At 48.1% G+C, this 22,444-nt stretch overlaps 1 protein-coding gene across 2 annotated transcripts in view; it reads right to left on the reverse strand.

Moving 5' to 3' along the window:
• The window catches only part of CTNNBIP1 (catenin beta interacting protein 1), a 28,551-nt gene that overhangs the window by 2,267 nt on the left and 3,840 nt on the right, over window positions 1–22,444 (reverse strand). The window contains exons 3-7 of one of the 2 annotated variants that reach the window (XM_064396822.1): window positions 21,726–21,826; window positions 20,519–20,617; window positions 9,032–9,121; window positions 6,165–6,286; window positions 5,623–5,713 (exon numbers count right to left, since the gene is read on the reverse strand). In XM_064396822.1, the coding sequence (XP_064252892.1) occupies window positions 5,623–5,713; window positions 6,165–6,286; window positions 9,032–9,121; window positions 20,519–20,617; window positions 21,726–21,826 (503 nt within the window). Of the gene's footprint in view, window positions 1–5,622; window positions 5,714–6,164; window positions 6,287–9,031; window positions 9,122–9,626; window positions 10,455–20,518; window positions 20,618–21,725; window positions 21,827–22,444 lie in introns of those variants that run through there. The other variant, XM_064396823.1, reaches the window with a different exon arrangement.

Consider the following 22,444-nt stretch of genomic DNA (forward strand, 5'->3'; position numbering starts at 1 on the left):
CCCATACACCTGCACACAAGGTAAAAAGGACTAATAAAAATACCTCATCTGTTCTGATATGAATTCCATTTCTCAGTTATCTAAACTGCTCTTCAGTTGCAATATAGCCAGAAAAGTGGTCAAAATGGTTGTAAATTCCCCTTGCTAAAGTCCTTAAAAGCTAAATCAATGCTCCTGAAATGCATCTGCACTTACTTTTATACACTTCACAATTTATTTGTTGTATGTACTCAAAGCAGGAAATATTAAGGACCAAGCAGTAGTAGTTTGTTTTTCATATTTAGGGCCCTTATCTTATATAAAACTACATCAAAAACTGCTCTGATGCACCCTCTTGCCAGCATTCAGAGGCCCTGCAGTCATCTCCCTTTTCATCTCCTGCACAAACTGTTTCTTCCTTGATCAAAACATAAATGATATATAGCACCAGGATCCAGCTCAGCATCAACAAGCTGCCTTGTTGGTTTTAAAGCACGCAGGAACTACCAGCCCTGAAGAAAAACAAGGATTTCACTTGCAAGGAGTGTGACACAGCCTGGCTGCTGGGCTTGTCACAGCAGGAGGAGGCCAGGGCAGCTGCAGCAGCAGCTCTGGCACCCAGGGCTCCTCACATCCCTCCAAGGTGCAGCAGCAGCTGGAGTGGCCTGGCAACCCCAAGACTCACCCAGCACAGCCATCAGCTGCTCTGCCGCCTGATCTGACTGTTCTGGGCTCTCCCCAACACTCCTGCAGGTTTCCTGCAGTCCCACAGAGGAAAGGAGGTGCACCCCAGGTACCCCCAGCTCCGTGCTCCTGCCTGCCCAGCAGGAACCTCCCAGAGGCCACTGAGGGCACGGGGGTGTCTGCAGGTGACCCCAGCAAAAGAACCTGGGGGACATTTGTCCAGAAAAAGGTCACCCACGTTTCTCAGCATAAAAGCAGGTTTTGTTCCAGCCCTGTCTTATAACCCAAACTACCCAGAGCCAAAGGAGACCAAGCTGACAAGGCTGCTCATGAAACAGCTCTGCAGGGCTGTGCACAGCCACAAACACTGCCTGAGAACAGCCACAAACACTGCCTGAGAACAGCCTGTGCACAGCCACAAACACTGCCTGAGAACAGCCACAAACACTGCCTGAGAACAGCCACAAACACAGCCTGAGAACAGCCACAAACACTGCCTGAGAACAGCCACAAACACTGCCTGAGAACAGCCACAAACACTGCCTGAGAACAGCCTGTGCACAGCCACAAACACTGCCTGAGAACAGCCACAAACACTGCCTGAGAACAGCCACAAACACTGCCTGAGAACAGCCACAAACACTGCCTGAGAACAGCCACAAACACTGCCTGAGAACAGCCACAAACACAGCCTGAGAACAGCCTGTGCACAGCCACAAACACTGCCTGAGAACAGCCACAAACACTGCCTGTGCACAGCCACAAACACTGCCTGAGAACAGCCTGTGCACAGCCACAAACCCTGCCTGAGAACAGCCACAAACACTGCCTGAGAACAGAGCTGGGCCCCCTGTGCTGGGGGAAAGCAGAAGCTGAGCTGCTCCTGCAGGCCCACTTGGCTCCCACAGCGGATGTTTTCTAACTAATCCAGAGAAGTAATGCAAAAAGCAGAGCACAGGTTACAAAGTTAAGCTGCACGTGGCCAAGAGGCTGTGGCACACAATGGGATGGTGGAGCACGTCTGCTTTGAGCACATCCTTCACTGAGCTCGGCACTTCCAGCAATTAATGCACAGAACAATGACAAAGGCACACTTTTACCTGACCTGCATCTACAGCTGCTCTCTCCACAGCTGTCCCTTTTCTGGGCTCACATTTCTACCCTGAAACAGACTCACAACATACCCACTGAAATATTCCCCATCTTTTATGAGCAAAGCATTAATTGCCACAAACCTTTGGACTTCTCTCACTGTGTCTGCCTCATGCTTTCTCACCCTCATTCTTCCTACAAATTAACAATAATTAACAGGTGGGCTTACGTCCTATCTTAGAAAGTAATAGTGACAATCTTACCCCACTAACTTCCAAAAAAATCCCACTGAGGTTATGTTCCAACTGCAGCTGTCTGAATTGCTGAATTTAGAATTCTTTTACACCACTTGTTCTTCAGTCTTAGCAAGCCAAGATGAGCTGAAGGTCAAAGGACTTCACTGCAGGCAGGGAAGGCTGCAGACGTGCCCTGAGCTCAGTGTCCCCAGCTGCTCCCCTGCCCTCCTCCAGGGCACAAAGCTTCCCCAGGGGCTGGTGCCACAGCAAGGAGTGGGCACAGAGACATAACCCAGCAGGGCACAGGCTGGATGGAAACCACACCACCTAACCCCAGAGGAGATGCTGACACCTCCCACAGCTGCTGCTCCCAAGTGCTCCTTGAATGAGAAACAGATATGTACACCTGATTTGCTTGTAGTCACCTGCAGAATTAATTAAACCCCAAAAGCATTTAGAGATCAGAAGGTTTAGCCTGTTGGGAATGTCTAAAGGCTGCCAAATTTAAAAAAAGAAATTCTTCACTTCACACAAGATCTTTGCATACATGCATTTCTTCAACCACCTTCCAGCAACGATCTCCTAAACATTAACTCTTCCCTGGGATTCCCAGCATTAGCATCCTAGTCTGGCATTCTAAAAATACACCATGCACTGCTGAGAGCAGCAGCACACTAGAACAAGCCCTGTGTTCAACACAGGAAAAGTGCACTGAGCAGAGCTCCATCTCCATTCCCCAGCAGCTTCTGCCAAGCCATGAGCAGCTCCCTGGAGCCCCACAAGCAGCCTGGGCTGGTTTTGGTGCCCCACCACCAGAGAACACTCTCCCCCAGCCAGGCACGTGTCTGCATCCCAGCCTTGCCCTGCCCGTGGGAGCAGCACCACGCTCCTGTTGCCATAGGAACCCCCGAGCTGCAAGCACCAAGGTCTCAGCACAATTCCCATCTCGTGCTTCCATTTGGGAGCTGCCAGAGCCACCCAGCCTTTGGAAATGCAACGAGCTGGGGAACGGGGAATATGGGCTTATGCAGGAGATGCTTCTGTGCTCAGAACTTCCTGAGAGGCATTTTGCCTGTACTCAGAAATATGTGAGAAAGCCTGAATGTCATCAGGTGTGAGCTGTGTCAGCTCTTGCTGCAATGCAGGCAGGACCGACGTGGGAACATCCCAAACCAGCTCAGGATTGCATCCCCTCTCATGAACCGAGATGCCTCAGGGATCCTCAGTTATTCCTGGAGCCATGAAAACAAACAACAAACACTCCACAGATGTCAGCTAAAGAGCTCCCAGGGTAAAGGAAAACAGCCTGGATTTTGCACTTTCATATAGGTGTTAACAATGATTGAAAAATAAAACGACACTAATATTAGACTCAATTTCCATATGCCCTCTTCCAGTAAAAACAAGCATAAACTGAAGGGGAGTCTTAGCCTTCAGGCTTGATTAAAAATTACAGAGACATTCTAACATGCTTCTTGATGCAAATGAACTTCCATTGCTGGATCCTTGGACAACAAACAGAGTCTCAAGGAGGAACTTTAAATGTCAGAGACACTGGTATCAGCAGTGGCTCATGGAGGGTTTATGGCACAAGCCTGAATTCAGCAGGGACCATAAAAACACATCCTGGCCCAATGGACAGAGGCTGCAGAGAGTCCCTGAGAGCAAAGGGGCTCACTCAGAGTCTCAGATCCTGCCCAGGAGCCACAGCAGGGACAAGCCCAGGTCACTGCTGCAGGGCCACAGGCAGAGACACACTCAGAACTGTAGAGCATCCACCCTCAGAGACCCCCAGAGACCAAAACAACCTCCCTGGAACTGGGGCCAGGCTGCAGCACTTCAAGGGACACACAGAAACCTGCAGGCCCATGACAAAGCTCTCAGAGTGCTCAGGCCAGTGATGATGTCATTCTGCTTCTTGGGACAAAGTGGGGATGTGAAGTTAGCTTTGTGTCTTTTGTGCCTGCTGGAGGAAAATGGCTCTAAAGATACATCAGGGGCAGTCAGGCTGAGAGCAACCTGTCCTACTGTGGAACAAAAGACTGAAATCCACTGAAGTGCTAACTTGGTGTAAGTTACTCCCTAAATAACACCTCTCTTTGTTGTTGTGTAAGACAAGCTGCATAAAGGAAAAAAGAAATCCTCCAGAGAGGATTTCAATGAAACAGAAAAGTAGAGAAGAGAATTCCTTTAAGCAGTCTTGGAGCCACAGAAGAGTGAGAGTGTGGACGTGCAGGGGTTTCCAGCACCAGGCAATGCCATCTAGTGGAGATGGGATCTCCCTTAGGGTGGCACATCCCACCCCTGTGTCACTGCAGTCACTTCCAGGAGCTCCATACCCAGCCCTTCCTGCTTCTCTGACCCCAGGACACAGCAGAGAGCACAGGCAGCAGCAAGCAAGGAGCATTACCATTACTGACTGAGAGAAACCTGAGCAAATCAAATCCTGAGCAATAAATTACAGTTGCTTCTGTCTGTAGAGCACACTACAGCTTCAGCACCACTGCAGGAAGTAACTGTGTCCCCTGGCTGGACTTCTGATTTTGTCACCTTTTCTTTGCCAAAGTGCAGGTAATTCAGCATAGATTTCATTGGGAGAAATGTAACTTTAAGGATAATGCTGAAAAATGCCAACTGCAGCTAAGTCTCCCTTAATTGAATGTGTCTTCCTCAGTTTTTGACAAGAAACAAGAAAATTCTCACTTTAGACTGGCAGAAAGTTGTGTATTTTGGCTCAGAATCCTTCAAGCATATCCACCTCCATCAGCCCCCAGCTATGCAAGGAATGAGCACAGCAGCAAGTTTGTGCAGGTTTGTTTGTAATGGATTTCTAGATGTCTCAGATCTGTACTGCATTTCTGCTCAGATCTTTGTGGCACTGCTCTTACAATGCTCCCTCAGTTCCAAACTGCACTTCATGAAGTGATCTGGCACGAGGGCTGTGCAGGGGAGGGAGAGGGATCCAGCAAGAAACATTCAGGTGCACAAGAGATGAACAGACTCAGAGCAGCTCCACACAGCTGTTCACCAAGGCTTCTGCGAGGAACTAACAAAGCCAGCCTGCAGGGTGGGTGCCAAGGGATCCTGCAGGTCCAGGAGGCTGCAGGTGCTGTTTGCTGAGGCTGCTGGCCCAGGGCAGAGGGAGGGCACGGGGGGCACTGGGCAGCACTGGGGGCACTGGGGGAGCACACAGGGCAGCACAGGGGGGGCACAGGGCGGCACTGGGGGCACTGGGGGGGCACAGGGCAGCACTGGAGGCACTGGGGGAGCACACAGGGCAGCACAGGGGGGGCACAGGGCAGCACTGGGGGGGCACTGGGGGCACTCACCCTGGTCGATGGAGTGCTGGGGCAGCTGGCTCAGCTGGGGGGGCACAGGGCAGCACTGGGGGCACAGGGCAGCACTGGGGGAGCACAGGGCAGTACTGGGGGAGCACAGGGCAGTACTGGGGGAGCACAGGGCAGTACTGGGGGCACTAGGGGGGCACAGAGCAGCACTGGGGGGGCACAGGGGGCACTCACCCTGGTCGATGGAGTGCTGGGGCAGCTGGCTCAGCTGGGGGGGCACAGGGCAGCACTGGGGGCACTGGGGGGGCACAGAGCAGCACTGGGGGGGCACAGGGGGCACTCACCCTGGTCGATGGAGTGCTGGGGCAGCTGGCTCAGCTGGCTGTTCACCACCCCCGCGTACGTGCGCAGGAACTCCTCCTCGCTGGCCGTCAGCTGCGGGCACAGAGGTGACAGAGGTGACAGAGGTGACACCCGAGCACTCAGCAAAGCAGGACCCACCCCAGCAGGCAGCACAGCCCCTCTGCTCTGCTCCTCAGCACCTGCAGCACCCCTTACTCGTGCACCCTGAGCAGCAGCACGGACACAGCAGCCAGATGGGACACCATGAACTCATGGGCAGGTCAGTGCCACCTTCAAACAGCTGCTTCACTTGGCTCTTTTTCTAATGAAGAACTTGAAATCATTTATCTATACATGGTAGTTCCAGCCATCACAAGCCTTATAATGTTTAAGCAAAAACCAATTGTGTTTATGGTGTTTATGTGATAATTCGAACAATTCAGCATTAAAACCAGACCATCACCTGCCCATCTCAACAAGCACAACCCCAGTTAGTCCAAAGTGGCCTGAAACCCACAAAGGATGGGCCAGAGGTGCCTCTTACGTTGGATCCCATCTTCCTGAGCATGAGCAGCACCCTCACTTTCTGCTGGATGTACATCTCCTCCGGACTCTTTCCGGGGACGCCCTCTCGGTTCATTCCCCTCCTGCCAGCTCCTGGATGTCCTGCAGACACAAAATCAGGAAAGCACAAACTACAGCAGGCAATGGGCTCTAACACGAAATGGAGGAAGAGTTCCATTTCCAAAAGACCTGTTTTTCACCAGTGGGCAGAGCACTGGATGTCCTGGGAGAGTGAGGGATCACATCCTTCCCCAGTGAAACCATTACAAATGTCAGCAGCTGAACTGGGCCTCACAAATGCAACTGAAACATCCAGAGGCTGCTGCTCACATCCCCACAGCTCATTATCTGTGGCTACGTTACTGCATGAGCAGAAAAGGAATTCTAAGAACTAGATGAAAGAATCATCCTGACAGAAGAGCCCGTGGTTTGGGGTTTTTTCCATAAATAAGCACAAGCAGAATGAAAACAGGATGCAGAATGCACAGCCATCAAGCCCACAATGGCTAAACAAAAGCTGTGTGAAATCTAAACTCTTAAGTCTTCCTCCTCTTTTTCTTTTTTCCTTTATATATCATATAAAAAGGCCATTTCATTACTGTAAAAATTACTGAAATTTATGAAATGGTTTTGGAGAGAAAGAAGAACAAAGAGAAGCAGGGAAAGAATATCATTTTAAAGCTGAGCTTCTTATTTTAATAAAGATAATTACGTTATGGAATAAACAGACGGTGCTATCCAAATTCTATAGCACAAAGCATGATTATTATATGAGTATCTGGTAATTATTTAAGTTCCACAACAGGGAGAGTGGGTTTAGGTGGGACATTGGGAAGAAAAGCTTCCCTGTGAGCCCTGGCACAGGTGCCCAGAGCAGCTGGGGCTGCCCCTGGATCCTGGCAGTGCCCAAGGCTGGACACTGGGGCTGGAGCACTTGGGGCAGTGGGAGGTGTCCCCTCCATGGCAGGGGTGGCACCAGGGGGGCTTTGAGGTCCCTCCCCACCCAAACCATTCCGTGCTCCCAGGAGTGGGTGGAGGTGGGACCCAGCCACTCCTGCCCCACACACACCTCAGGGAAGGGGCTCCACAAGAGGTGCTCAGCCCCTTTTCACTGCCAGAAGTGGGTCTGGTCCCACACCAGCCCACAAATGGGATTTCCTGAGCCCCAGTAACGAAGGGAACACCCTCCACAAGGCTTGCCTAGGGAAGGCTGTATCCCAGCAGGTTCAGACACAGTGTTCCCAGTAATGTCTTCCTGCAGTCATTACCAACCTCTCCTCTCACTCCATTTCCATTATGACTTTTAAGGGAAAGTAATCTGGGTGTGGAAACTGTTTAAAATTACACAGAGGCCCTCCTGAGTGAGTCAGAAGTAATGCAAACTTCAGCAGCAGCTGCTGGGACAGGCTTTGCCACCCACACTACTGAGCACGGAGATAACAGCAGTGAAAAGTGAGAAAGATCCATCACCAGCCCTTCTTGAGCATGTTTCAGTGGGAAGAGTGCATGAAGCTGATTTGCTGGAGATGACTCTGCTTGGAAACCTGCAGCCTGTGCAAGGTGATGATTGTTGGGCTTTTTATACAACCTGCAAACTGCTCTCTGAAGGGGGAATTAAACAATCCCTGAATTTTGCCTAGTGTCAACTCAAGTAAGTAAATTGGATTATGCTACTGGGTTTATACTCCACAGTGCAATTTACTGAGTGCTAACAAGGGATGCCAATAGTAAGGCAATGAACAAAACAAGATACTGAGCAAGAGATATCAAGTTATACACATCCAGAGACTGATAAAACAATAAACATTGATCAAGATATCCGTCAGCCTGAAAGGTAGGGACTGGCTCTTAATATTGTAAATACTTCTCAAAAAATATTGCACTTGAAAAGGGAAGCTGCTGTACTACCAACCAATCAACCTAGACAAGAAAAATCGTGTCAAGAAAAGCTGAAATGCAGTAAGACATCTTCTGTTTAAAAATGAAACAAAATGGATGGGATATCAGTAGGTGGCACCATCCACAAGCACCAAGAAAATGCCACAGCTGCCCCCATGCCAACGAGGAAGACCCCTCTTCAGCACTGCCCTGCACTCAGGTATTGCAGGACCTGCTTTGGTTACTGTTCACTGTTTCCAGCATAACTATCTTCTAGTTGTTTATTAATTTTCAAGCTTTAAAAAGGGGTGATGGGAATTCCTATCTAAGCCTGGCTCTTGTGAAGCAACCTTCAGCCAAGATGGGTTTGTCACCAAGCCACCTATTTAACAGGAAGGATAAAAATCCTAAAGCCTGCCCATTCAGTGAATGCTTCACACAATCAGGAAGCAGCACGGGGGGAGAAAGCACTCAATATGGCTCAAAAAATATGCACAGAGAGGTAAACCAAGCTTTCAGAGCAACAGCACTTTGCTCTCCCCACACCACAGCTCTTCCTATCGATGTCATCAAAGGGGAAAGACAAAGGTCTTAAAACAGCACTCAGAGCCCAGCATGAGAAATGTGAACATATCTCTGTTTTCCTGTTACATAAAGCTTTCAGAAGACACAGTTTAGGATGACAACATCACCCAGCATATGCTACATGAGAAAATTTCCAAACCCACATACAAAGCTGGTCCATGCCCAGAAGACAGCACGATCCTCATTTGCAAATGAAGGACTGGAAAATCTTTTCAAAATACTTACCAACTTTGTTCTCTCCAGAAAGCTACAGCAATATGCTACACATTATGAAATGCTCCTTAAGCAGCATTTCCCTGCCCCCACAAATCTTTCTGGCTCATGGATGAGTGGTCACTGCCCCATCCCCAACCAACAAAACACCAGATTTCTGTGCCAACGTACCTGCTTCTAGAAACCACAGGAGATCAGATAATCCACGTCTGCAGTCCTGATCAGTGACTGGAGCTGGGAAAAATGTGTGAGGGAACTGCCCTGCGAAAACAAATGAGCAAAGAATTACAGAACATCCACAGCTGAACCCCAGAAAGAGTCTTAATTCAACACACCTTCACTCCCTGCTTTAGAACACGCTCTAGGTAAAATTTAAAAAAACTGCACGATTGTTTGGAGCTGTTAAACTCAAGAAATTTATGCTTAAAGTTTTTTAAAATCAAGCCATTCTTCAGCTGCAAGATTTCCACCCTGACCATAGCAATGACATTCCCAATCACTTGAGAATGAATTGCATTCAAGCTTTGCATTCTTTAGGGAGCTTTCAGCACAAAACCCAACTGAAGCATCCTGGCCTCAGCAGAGAAGCAAGGGGATCTCAGCTGAATTTCTGGGAATCGTGAGGCTGGCACTGCAGGAAGAGAGGCCAAAGGCTGGCTAAGCCATGGAGAATGCACTGCTCTATCAGATCTGGAGCTGGGCTCTCCAGGTAAGGGTGAGGCAGATGTGCAGAGCCAACAGGAAGGTTTGGGCTGCCTGTGCTCACCTCTGGCAGCAGAACATGGATCTGCTCCCCAGTGCCAGTTTTCCATTCCTTTCTCACCTTCTCTCCTTTCTCTGACCCATGCAATTCAAAAGCTGCAGTGTTAGTCAGGAATGACTGAATTCTTCACTAAACTCTGTTAAAACACCAAATGCTTCAAGCTTGTCCTGCTGCATCCAACACACTGCAAATGGACATAACTGGGTCACCTAATTCTCCCTTGTTTGCCAGGCACAGGCAATGAAATTTAGCTCCCATTTATTTGTAAGATGATTCACATGACAGAATAATAAACAACAAAGATCTGTATATTACAGCCAGCACTGCCAGCCCAGCTTTGCCAAAGCAATCATCTGGGTTTGGAAACACTCCCTCCCCTCCCCAGCAGCCCAGAAAGCTGTCCTGCACTCCAGCTCTTCCCTCCCCACGCTGCCTGCAGAGGGCTGGGTGAGGATCCCAGGAATTCCTTCAGCTCAGCAGGGCCCAACATGTGGACTGGGCAGAGCCAGGAACGCCTGACATCCCCATCTGTGTCCCTCCAGAGCCTCTCCTGGCTGGGGGAAGGCTGGGCAAGCCTGCCCTGGGCACACCAAGCACCCTCCACTCAGCCCTGTGGACTGGAGCTGCAGGCCCTGGCAGGGCAGCAAGTCAGAGATCAGAACCAGACATGGGTTTGGGATGAGCAGGTGGAGGTGCTTCTGCACCTAAAACACCCGGGCTACTTTGCAAGGGCATCACCCAAGTAATTCAATAGCTAAGGACCTCCAATTTTCCCACTAGCATTAAAGGATACTTCCTCACCTCCCCTCATTGTTCCTTGTTCTGAAAAGTCTCTAATGAAAATAAAATATATTTCTTCCCAAAAATGAATTAAAAGACCACAGTGGCTTTCTCTTCAGTCACTGACCCCAGACACAACAGTACATAATGAAAAATACTGTACCTGCAGTCAGCCTTGCCTTTTATTCTTCTTTCCTAACTGGGTTTAGAACATCAGCTATTGGGGTTTCACTTCAAAAAATGCAGACAGGAGAAATCTGTACTCAATCTCAGTTTAACTTGTCTGTTTTACCAACAGATGGAAACAGCTCCTCAGGAAACTCAAGCCTCACCAGCAAGAACTGTTTTGACTGAACGCCTTCAGAAGAAGATTCCAACACACAGCAACTGAAAATTGCAGATTTCTAACTGCATTTCCTTCACTTCCACCTACACTGGTATGAATTCAAAACCTGGAAGGGACTTTCTGCTGGACAATGCCACAGATCAGTTCGTAATTAAGAACTCCCAAATTCTTCTGACCCCCCTCCTGTCCTCTTTCTAAATAAACAAAAATTTCACATCTCAAAAGAAAAAGAGACACGCTAAAAAAATTGCATCTTTATAAATTGTGCATAAAGGAAGATACTTAAGCATCCCATTCAGTTTTAAAGCCATGCTTATTTAATGCAATGAGAATGCAACGTGAGCTTTTGCTCCTCCAAATTTCATATTCTCCCCCACACTGCAGTCCTCTGTAATGCTGAAATTCCTAACGACCACATTTTACTGCTATGGGAGAACACAAAGTGCAACTGAGGAACCTGCACAGCCTAAATTAAGGGGGAAGAAAATAAAAAGGCAGTAAGCTGCTGGAAAATGTAGTATTTTACATATTCAGTCTTAATAATTTAGGGTACTTAGAGCAGCCATCTGGCAAGTTCTTTAAAGCCTAAGTCACAGCTGACTACCTCTTTAATATCTTGTAGCATTTCCAGTTATAGCCAAAAGAAACCCAACAGGAGCTAGTTCAGCCACAATTTATTTTTTTGTTGAGTCTGCCTGGTTCTGTTGAAGGCAGTGAAAGCCCCCAATTAATGGGAAAGGATTACAAAGCTGAGCTAGGGAGTCGTGGTGAATAAAGCCGAGCTCTGCAGGCTCCTTTGCTGAGCACCAGTGGAGTTCAGAGCAGCAGGAAGGGTCCCTCTGACTCTCTGATACCATGGCAGGGTTCAGCCATCCCCTCCACAGCTCCACCACCGAGACTTCAGTGCCTAAGCATGGTCACACTGGGGAGCTTGGAAGTGCCAGGGGATGCTGCCCCTCATTTAAACCTTGTTCATTTTCAAATGACATTTTCCAGAGAACAGTTAAGAGCCCAAAAAACCTTCCAAGCTGGAGCCTGAAACCTGAAGTCAGGAACCAGAGTCTGCAAAAACCCTGCTACAAATTTTCCTCTAATTCATCCCGACTCATGACCTTCAGTCACAGGCAGCTGGAGACTGGATTAATTCCCCTCTCCAGAGGGATACAATGAAGAATTCATAACAGCTACCTATTTATAGGTGAACAGTATGAACTGAAATATTTAATACAGTTTTTTTTGTCTTCGTTTCTATGTTCAGTGCTACCTTTTAGCTGACTTCAGAATCTGAACCCCAGGGTCAGATTTAGGTCAATTTACTGCTGGAACTCCCAGATGAGGGAGGTTCACATCTCTTTAAATGTTAGATTTAAATTTTTAACGAGACACTACGGTCCTTCTTGAAGGAGGACAGGAAACAGCCCCAAACACTGCCATTTCTTCATGAAACATTTATGAACACAAGCAGGGGTTTTTCTCCCCAGTGCTGGACCACCTTTCAGAGCTTCAAAATGGGCTTCAAAAGTACCAATGAAGTGCATTCCACAGAGCTTCCCAATACACCAAAACAGTTCTTACATCAATGCTCAAGCTGACTTAAAAAATAAATTTTAAAAATCCTACTATCATAATCAGCACTTTCATGAAATTAAAATTTGCCTCCTGACCTTCAGGCACACACAAACCAGATGATTTCCCCCCACTTCCCTCGAGGACAAGACACCTCTCACATCTCACACAGTTAAAAGAGGCAGCACAGGGTTTCAGGTAGTTCATGTCAGTCAACTTGAAGCCTCTGAAATTAAACGTAGTAACAGCAACAAAACCTGAAAAAAAGCCTTTCATTCCACAAAGGTATTCACACTTCAAAGATGAATGTGTCAAAAATTCTTTAAAAAGTGAAAGCACTCCATAAAGAGCAGTTTACACACAAATTGCACCCAGTCCAAGAGACAATTCCAACACTTTACTCACGATGGTCCCCAACAGCTGGATGGACAGTGCTGCTCTTGTCCCAACCACGGGCTCAGGCACCTCTTCTCCTATTTAAAACAAAGCTACAAATCTTCTAGGCAGGAAATTAGGCACTAATGACAGATAGCAAATTATTTAATTACTAGGTATCCCACTGAAGAATTACTGGTAAAAAGTGCTCAGCATCCATCATTAAAACAGAGCAGTGCAGCCAAGCTTTGTATGGATCTATCTGTAAATATTTTATTTCAGAAACAGAAGATTCCTGGAGTCAAACTCCCTGGGCAGGAGTGACCAACCTCTCCCAGCCCGAGCACACAGTGCTGGGTGCATTTAACCTGAAAGGGCAGAGAGCACACGTGGTGGCACAGAAAGGCTTTCTCTCCACTGTGTGTACATGTATCTACATTTTTTTATATATGTATTTATAGGCATTTCTCTGGTACTCACTGCCACAGGATCTGCAGACAGCCAGGTATTAGTGAGCTCTCAGTGTGCTGCCCTGTAATTTTTACTGACATCTGAACATCATTATTGCCAGGTCACAGCCATTGCACACTGCAAATGCCTATAAATCTGTTATAGTACAAAGATTATGGCTAACTAGTTTTTTTAAAAGCAATTAAAACGTGAGCTGTTATTAGGTTGGTGGCTAGTTAGCATTTTAGTGTTTTGCAACCATGTATCAAAGTACATTGTTAGGACCAGAGACTCAGATTAATAGCTCTTTACTACCAAAATTGTGTAACCATTGGACAGCAACACTAAATAGTGTTCTGGCCTCATACATCAGTAAAATTTGCTGTAGAATATGACAAACACAGCCCTTATGTCTCCTAGTTATCTTGCCTCTTTAGGGAAAAAAGAACCAAACTTCAGTGCTGCTTTCCCCATGGATGCTCTGAATAACGAAAAAAAGCAAAGAAGAGATTTCAGGTCTGAATCAAGGTTTAATTTTCAAAACCATTTAAAGAGATCTATTATTAATAGCTCTTGCTGTGAGCTGAACTAAGCATTAATGGCTCTTTGTCTAATATGGCCACATGCCTCAATCATGGCTGTGGTGCTAACCAGAGCACAAGCTCTGCCTCCTCACTCAGTGACCCGTGAGCAGCAGCAGTGCTCCTGGATGATGTGGGCAAGAGACTTTTGCTCCTAAAACCTTCATCAAATAATAATCCACGAGACTTTTCCTAGACAGTGTTCCATAGATTGGTCTCAGTAGAGTATGCCAAGCATGCCAGCTCCTCTCTTCTCTGAAGGACTTACTAGAAACAAAAAGCACAAGAGAAGGATTTTTGCTCCTTGCTTAGGTCACCAAACAAGACTGTGCTGTGAAGATATCTGATGGACACAGGAGGGAGGAAGGAAAAAAGAGTTTTAAGGGAGGACCTTTAACATTCACTGGTTTAAAACAAATTCCTGATTACACACCAATTTTACCACGGACAATTACCAATTTTACCACGCTTTCCCTATGTTTTGGCCAAGTGGGATTGCAAGGAAGGAAATCTTGCCTTCTGGAGACTTTGTATTCCTCAGGAAAATGGATGCAGTTTCCTTCCTGCCTAGCCACAATTCTGAATGTTACCTTAGTTCCACCAGCTGTGAACTGTGACATAAAGCTGCATGAGGTCAGTGGTCTGGCTGAAGAGTCCCTTCAGCACTGAGCAAACACACCAGGCTGGAGAGAAAGGGACTGCAGGGCTGGGGGCTCCAGCAGCCCCCAGCAGCTCTGGGACTGAGCAATTCCTCAGCACAGTGCAAGGATCACAGGCCAGACACAACACACCTGTGTTAAAGGCAGCCACATGTAAAAACATTAATTTAGGCTAATCAAACCGCAATACATAATGATAGTAACAACAGGAGCTAGCCCAGAGACCATTCACAACAAAGCCTGAGTGGCTGATTCTTGCACAAGTTAAAACCACTGCAAGATCCCAGAGCACCTCAGGAAGTTCCCAGGAGCAGGATGCAATTTAAGGCAGAATGGGCAAAGAGAAGGGCTGGAAGAGCAGGCAGGTTTCTGCCAAACCATGAGCACAGTTAGGCATCCTCTGTTATGGTTAGCTGCTCAACAGAAGGAAGGAGCTGACAGCAGTTACATCTAAAACTGCAGCTACCAAGAGCAATGCAAGGAATACATGAAAAACACGTGCTCTTCCACACACAGGACTTTATTTAAAGATTAAAACATGTTCTGTAAAAGTCAGTGAACTAAGAATGACAGTGCCACAGTAAGAGAATGGTGGCAGCTTGATGTGAATTGTGAAAGGCTGATTTCACCAAGCTCATTGTAGCTGCTGACCAAGAGCTCACCAATAAAAGTTCTGTTTAGCAGAACCTGATATTTCTGACCTCTGAAGTTAAGCAAAACCTTTCATGAATTCTACATAAACCAACGAGTATTATTTGGCATCTACAGACATTCCTGAAAAAGGCAGCTCAGAAGACATGAATGCTCCTATTTTTCTCAATTTGGCATCAACTCTTGAAGTTAATTATATTGTAAGTGTTATTGCTGATTGGTTTTGCATAAACATTCAGTTAACTATGTTTATCTTGAAGTCTGATATTGCCTCCCCCGACCAACTGAGCAAGCTGCCAAGGCACTAAGAAATTTCCAGTTTTCCACAGAAGATCCAACACACTCAAAGTTAGGAAACTCCATTAAAATTACATTAAAATGGCAACAGGCACCAGAGATCCCTGCAGCTGCACTATCCCCTCCTCAGTCCTACAAAAAGCCCTCCTTCAGTAGTTTACCTTGAGCTGTTTCAGGATTTATATTCCTCCTTTACAGCAATTCTGCTGTAAAAATTTAGGTCACATTTCCTTTAAGGGTGCACGTCCATGTGTACTTATTTAAAGCTCAAGGAAATTAATTAAAAGCTCCTCACTGACTTCACTGTGCATTGAATCAGGGCCTGGATGAGTTCAGAGGCAAAACAATTACACTTTAATTAAACATCTCCACCTTCATGTGAAGTAGTCAACTAATTTTATGGAAGGATAAACTGAGTCAGAAGGTTTCTGAGCTTGGTCATGGTCATAAACAGAGTTGATTACCTGAGTTATTTCCATATTTTTTAGCTGCCCTCATAACACAGAGAAAATGGACTTGGTGAAAAATAAGATAAATTCTTGGTCTGTGTATTTGCATGGAATAAAACAGAACATCCTGAGACAAGTGGAATGGTTGTATAAATTTACTGACCCCACCACTGTTCCCCAATTAGCTCATTCAGTCAGTCACAGGAATTCCAATAATGCAAGAAATTGAAATTATTAGGAGGGGGTTTTTTTGAGAATTTTAGGCTGTCTTGTTTATTTTTGAATAGCATGAATAATTATATCTATATTATTTCTGAAAACAGAAACAGGCTTGGCAGATTTGATACTTGTAAAACCTTGGATGTATTTACTGAACAGCAAGAAGTATGACTCCACTTTCTGAGCTCAGACTGACATTTAAACCATACAGAAGCTCTGTGACATCCTGTCCGATCACCAGCAGTGAGCAGAAACAAGAATGAGTTTTCTTCACTTTCTCAAGCATTTGTTATATAATGCTTCCTCAACACTAAGGCTGAAAATAAATCTGAGAGTCAGGAGAGTTTCTCCTCATTCCAGTATTAACTAATGGGTTCTGGTTAATTTGCTAGTCTCTGATGTCCTCTCACTTCTAGTTTTACTCCCTCTGCTCTATCTGCACTCTCATGCCAAAGGAAGTTCATGGACAGGACACAGCTCTTCAAAGGGAAAAAGAACTGTAAGAGTCCTCCATCCTCAGAGATAGAACACTGAAAAAAGTGTTTTGGGTTTTTTTTCCTAAATGAAGTTACTTGGTAAAAAGTTTCCAGCACATTTCAAACCTATTTACATATAATTTCTCCCTTGTACTTAGAAGCAAGACCATTAAATCACCAACACTGGATGTGGTAACAATGTTTTTGTTCCAATAATTTATATCTCTGGTGCACATCGCCATCAAAACTGGGACTAGACACACAATAGCTCTAGCCCAGAACATAAACATTTGGCACATTTGTTGGGATTGCCATTTTCCCAATCACTTCTGTGGTGCAGCTGCAACAGCTGCCTCTGTCCTTGATGCATTTCAGCAGGAAATCCAACCTGATGACAGCGTGCAGTAAGAGAGAGAAGTACAGTTTTGCCTGTGCATGTATAGAAATATTTCTGATACCAAATCTTTTCTTTTTGAAAAAATTCTCCTGGAAGTCTGTGCCAGCATCCCCAACAGCAGCCTCCAAAAGCCCATTTCCTTTCTGTGCACAGCACTTGGGTGGATGTTTGATGCTTCAAACTAGGTCAGATGCTCAGGAGGGTGCTTTGTAGTCAACAACCAACTTAGGAAGTGAAATACTTGGTAAAAAACATAAATGTTTGTGTTGGTTACAAATGACAAACATTTTGGAGAGGAAAAACTTATATTAAACACATATAAAAAGATCTATTTCTGACAAGCTGTTTCCTAGGCAAAGCATCAACCTTGAACCACAGCAGGCACCTTTAGGTGTTGGCTCTGTTTGCCCATATGCAACTGCAGGATGATTTTTCATTTTTGGCAGCAGATAGGGATCACAGTCATTGTTAGATGTTACAAGATCTAGGGTTTGTTTCCGTTCACTTTTGGTTTTGTTTAGAAAACAACACAAACTGTTTTGGAAACGCCTCTGTCCCCTTGCAAAGTGAAGCACTCGATCCCTGGATGGGGGAAAGGACGGAGGGAGCAGAAGGGGACACAGCTCCAGATTCCCCACAGAGCTGGCATTCAGAACTCGCTTTCCCATCTCCAGAGGATGCTCTGGCAGTGACAGGAGCAGAAATGATCTGTTCAGACAGGGACAGGGGCTGCTGCTCGCTGTGAGCACAGCCCCCCTGCCCAGCCAGGGCAGCCCCCACGCTGCCGATGGCACAGGGACTGGCACAGGGACTCCTGCCAGCACAGGGACTGGCACAGGGGCTGGCACAGGGACTCCTGCCAGCACAGGGACTGGCACAGGGGCTGGCACAGGGACTGGCACAGGGGCTGGCACAGGGGCTGGCACAGGGGCTGGCACAGGGACTCCTGCCAGCACAGGGGATGGCACTGGGACTGGCACAGGGACTCCTGCCAGCCCAGGGGATGGCACAGGGACTGGCACAGGGACTGGCACAGGGGCTGGCACAGGGACTCCTGCCAGCACAGGGGCTGGCACAGGGACTGGCACAGGGGCTGGCACAGGGACTCCTGCCGGCCCAGGGGATGGCACAGGGACTGGCACAGGGACTCCTGCCGGCACAGGGGCTGGCACAGGGGCTGGCACAGGGACTGGCACAGGGACTCCTGCCAGCCCAGGGGCTGGCACAGGGGCTGGCACAGGGACTCCTGCCGGCCCAGGGGATGGCACAGGGACTCCTGCTGGCACAGGGGATGGCACTGGGACTCCTGCTGGCACAGGGACTGGCACAGGGACTCCTGCCAGCCCAGGGGATGGCACAGGGGATGGCCCAGGGGATGGCACTGGGACTCCTGCTGGCACAGGGACTGGCACAGGGACTCCTGCCAGCCCAGGGGATGCTTCCCTGCTGAAGATTTCACTGCACTCTCACCTGGACATCAAGAAGTGCCCTGAAAGCACTTTTCTGCCCTGTGTAACTTTTCCATAACTTGTTGCAAGGCTCACAATGAACCAAAAGAGAAAACTGCTTTAAAGCAGACTCGGGTCCAACCCGTTAGCAATTAAGTTTTTCAAAATGGCCTTTGGTCCTGCAGTTGTTCAGTCCTACACACTTCTTCATAGAGTTATTATTTCTGTGTGCCACATCAGCTAAGACAGCACACAGATCCCCAGCAGCTCTGAATTACACTGAGGGAGCTGCCAGTTTCTCCCAAGATGCCAAAGATACAATAACTGAAGATGCTTTTCCAGCTAAGGGCAAAGTGAAGCACCAGAAATGTATCTGAAGTACACCTGTCACCCTTTTCCAGATGAATCTGTTTGTCAAGGCAAAAGTAGCTTGTAGCTTGGTAAGAAAACCAGGCTGTATTTGTAAAAGAGTAATACATAGCTTTCTGCATGCTCCCTCACCTTGAATACCTGTGCTTTCAGAATAAACCCCACTGAAGTACATGCTTAGCCTCATTTTTTCATCATTTACATAGAGGTTCTCCTTCAGCAGGCTATTTCACATCACACATGAGCTCCAAAAATAAGGAAGGCCAAAAGAAATTGAAAGTCTGTAAGTTCAGCAGCCAAAAAAAAATATAGTAGGATTTTGTAAACCTATTGAAAAATATGTTTTTAAATACTCTCCAATCATGCCTCTCACCATACTGGAGCCAGCTTAGACCAGGACTGGGAGCTAGCACACCTAACTTGCCTCCAAAGTCTGCTGGAGTTTGATGTTTTGATTCTTTTTTTAAATCCTCACATCTGCAGAATGTCTCAGGCTCATCTCACAGAGCATCAAAGCTCACCCTGTTCAACATGCCAAGATGAGGAATGGACAAATAAAAGATGATATACAACAGAGCAAAATATTCTCTTCTTGAAGAGAAAGCAAACCTGAGTCTGTGAGGCAAACATGCCCTGATGAAGCACATCTGGACACTGAGCAGAAACAAGGATCACGTCTCATCTGTCTCTGATACATCCTGATCCGGAGGGTGATGCTGTCCCTTTCTCACGTATCCTCCCAACAGGTAAAAAACTAACATGTGCCAACAAATACCACCCATACAAACTGGAAGTTACCGAGTGCTGCCTCGGAGGCTCTAGAAACCCCATTTTTAGCCAAGGCAGGCTTACCCCCGAGGAAGCCCTCTAGCAAACACTGTCCGAGAGGCGTGCTGGGAGCAGGGCCGGGATGCCGCGGGCTGCCCCGAGCAGCCCCAGCGCCGCCGGCACCTGCAGCAGCGGCAGGAGCGCTCCGGCTGCCACCGCGCCGCGGCCATGCCTGGGGTGGGACACGGGGGAGCGGGGCGCCTCGCGCCGCAGGGGGGGATGCCACAAAACGAAAAAGGCACCTCCCGTACCTGCGCCGCGGGGCCAGGGCCTGCCCGGGGCCGGGGAACGGCGGCGCGGAGCGGGGAGGCCCGGAGCGGAGCCGGCCCGGAGCCGAGCGGAGCGGAGCCGGCCCGGAGCGGAGCGGAGCCGGCCCGGAGCCGAGCGGAGCGGAGCCGGCCCGGAGCCGAGCGGAGCCGGCCCGGCCCAGCGCCTTTGTTCCCGGCCGCGCACAAAGGGCACCGCGCTCACCTGGTGCGGGGCCCGCGGCCCCGGCGCTCCGGCGGCTCGGGCGGCGGCGGGGCGGGCGAGAGCAGCGGAGCCGAGCGGAGCCGCCGCCTCCTCCTCCTCCTCCTCCTCCTCCGCCGTGACTCACCGCGGCGGCCCGAGGGAGGTGCCTGGGCGGCTCCGGGGGAGGGACCCGCCGCGTCCCGGCGCCCAGGGCAGCGGCGGCGCCGCAGGCAGCACCCGAGAGCCGGCCGGGAGGAAGGGGCGGGGACCGGGGCACGGCCGGGGAAGGGGCGGGCGGGCACGGCCGGGGAAGGGGCGGGAAGGGGCAGCGCCGGCCGGGCCCCGCCGCGGGACCCCGCTCCGCCTGCGGGATCCGCTCCCCCTGCGGGACCCCGCTCCGCTTGCGGGATCCGCTCCCCCTGCGGGACCCCGCTCCGCTTGCGGGATCCGCTCCCCCTGCGGGACCCCGCTCCGCTTGCGGGACCCCGCTCCGCTTGCGGGATCCGCTCCCCCTGCGGGACCCCGCTGCCCCGGCCGCAGCGGCTCGCACTCACCTGAGAAGCCCTGTGCAGGGACGCGGTGCCCGGGTGCCGCGGCTGCTGCTGTCCCTCCCGAGGTCCATCCCAGCGGGGCAGCTGCTGAGCAGCGCTGCGCTAAAGAAAGTTAAAGACACTGCACCATCCAGTATAGCTGGAGCTAATTTAGCCAATACAGACAATGCCAACCTCCAAATAGAATCAGTGGTCATTTGGTCATTGAAGGACTCAAAGCACTCAAAAGTAAAGTAATGCTTCATCTACATTGACTGGAGAAGAGTAAAATCCCAGTGAACGCAGAGAGGAATGAATTAAAGCTAAAAACCAAAGAAGACAGAAGCCACCAAAGGCTCTTCAGCCTGCTCCACCACTCATGTGCATTATGGTTTCCCACTAGGTTAACAGTAACCCTGCCTCCTCACAGGGGGCATTGCTGAGGCCAGCAAGGTAAGTGCAAAATTCCTGGAGATGAAAATTTGTGAACCAAGTGTTATTTAGTAAAACGCATCTGTTTTCCACTCGGCATTTAACTTAATTGCATAAAGATAGTCACAGTAATGAAATAGGTGGCACTTCCTTTAACAGCTTGATACTTAATGACATCAAAGCCCGATGCCACTGAAATCCAAACCCCACTGCCAGCTAATGAAGGGCTTAACATGAAAGCCTCTGCAAAGAGCAAACCCAAGCCTCTGACAGGAACAGGAATGGTGCAAATGTGCTGGGATCTGAGATCACTGGCACATACCCACAGCACAGCAGGCAGTAATGATTATTAATTATTTAAGAAAAGAACATAAGAGCTCCAGCATAAGCTGAAAAAAATATGCAGAAGCATTGCACTGGGATCCTCCAGTTGGATTACTGTTAATTAGCACAGTACATGAGTCTGAGGGAAAGATCTAAAAGCATCTTATGCTAGTGGGAGCATATAATTAAGCCATCATTTGCATCCTTGCAATAGTATGAATTTCCTGACTGATAACATCATGGGCACAACACCATTTTATGACTAAGTACTGTCTAGCTCTCCTAATTCAGCTGGCTGACTGTACAGCAGTGCAATGCAATCTTACACATCATCAATTTAACATCCTGCTTTTATTTAGGAAGGGTTTTAGCAGGGAGAGATACCACATGGCTTCCTCTAGCCTAGGAGAATCTTAGGTTTATTTTCTTAAAACTGAGCTCCTGCCCCACCTTAGTTTATTCCCTCCCAGCTTACTGAGATGTTTAGCTATCAAGCAAGGTGACATCTTGCCATCAGTCACTTGTCTCATCACAAGACATGATGGATGCTCAAGAGGCCTCTCAACTATGCTAGTTCTGCAAGAGATAGAGTAAAATATTGTTCATGTCTCATGGGAATGCACAGAGGCTCCCAAAGCAAACAGAACCTAGAACTGCCCCTGATCAAATCCATCACCCTCCCAATCATCATCCTGCTTGACCTAACCCTCAGCAAGGGAATGTCAGAAGTTTAATTATCTAAAGGTTAAGGCTAACATTTTTACATGTATTGTATAAAGACTTGATATTAATTTACCATCTATCAGATTAAATGGATTTTTCTTTTCAATAGCTCCTAATCTCTTGTTTAATGAGGCTGCTGTTTATTCTAGTAAGCCAGAACTTCACAAAACCTTTTTCTCTGAATCCCTGCTTGACTTAGAAAAATTCTCACAATTTACGCCATCCTTCCTGATCTCCAGTTCTTTCTTAATCAGCTCTGAAATTCATTTAGGATTCCATCACAGCACAGCTGCTTCCACCCTCCAAGTCCCTCTGTACTTGTTGGCATCCCCCTCTCATTAAGGGCTTCCAGCAGCATCTGCACACACAATCCCTGCTTTCATTCAACCACACACAAAAATAATGAAACCTCTTTCTCTCCAAGATGTGTGTGGTACCCAATGAAGGACTTGGTTTTAGTTTGGAATCTCT

The sequence above is a fragment of the Passer domesticus genome, chromosome 22 (assembly GCF_036417665.1).
Source record: "Passer domesticus isolate bPasDom1 chromosome 22, bPasDom1.hap1, whole genome shotgun sequence".
NCBI classification, from domain to species: Eukaryota; Metazoa; Chordata; class Aves; order Passeriformes; family Passeridae; genus Passer; species Passer domesticus.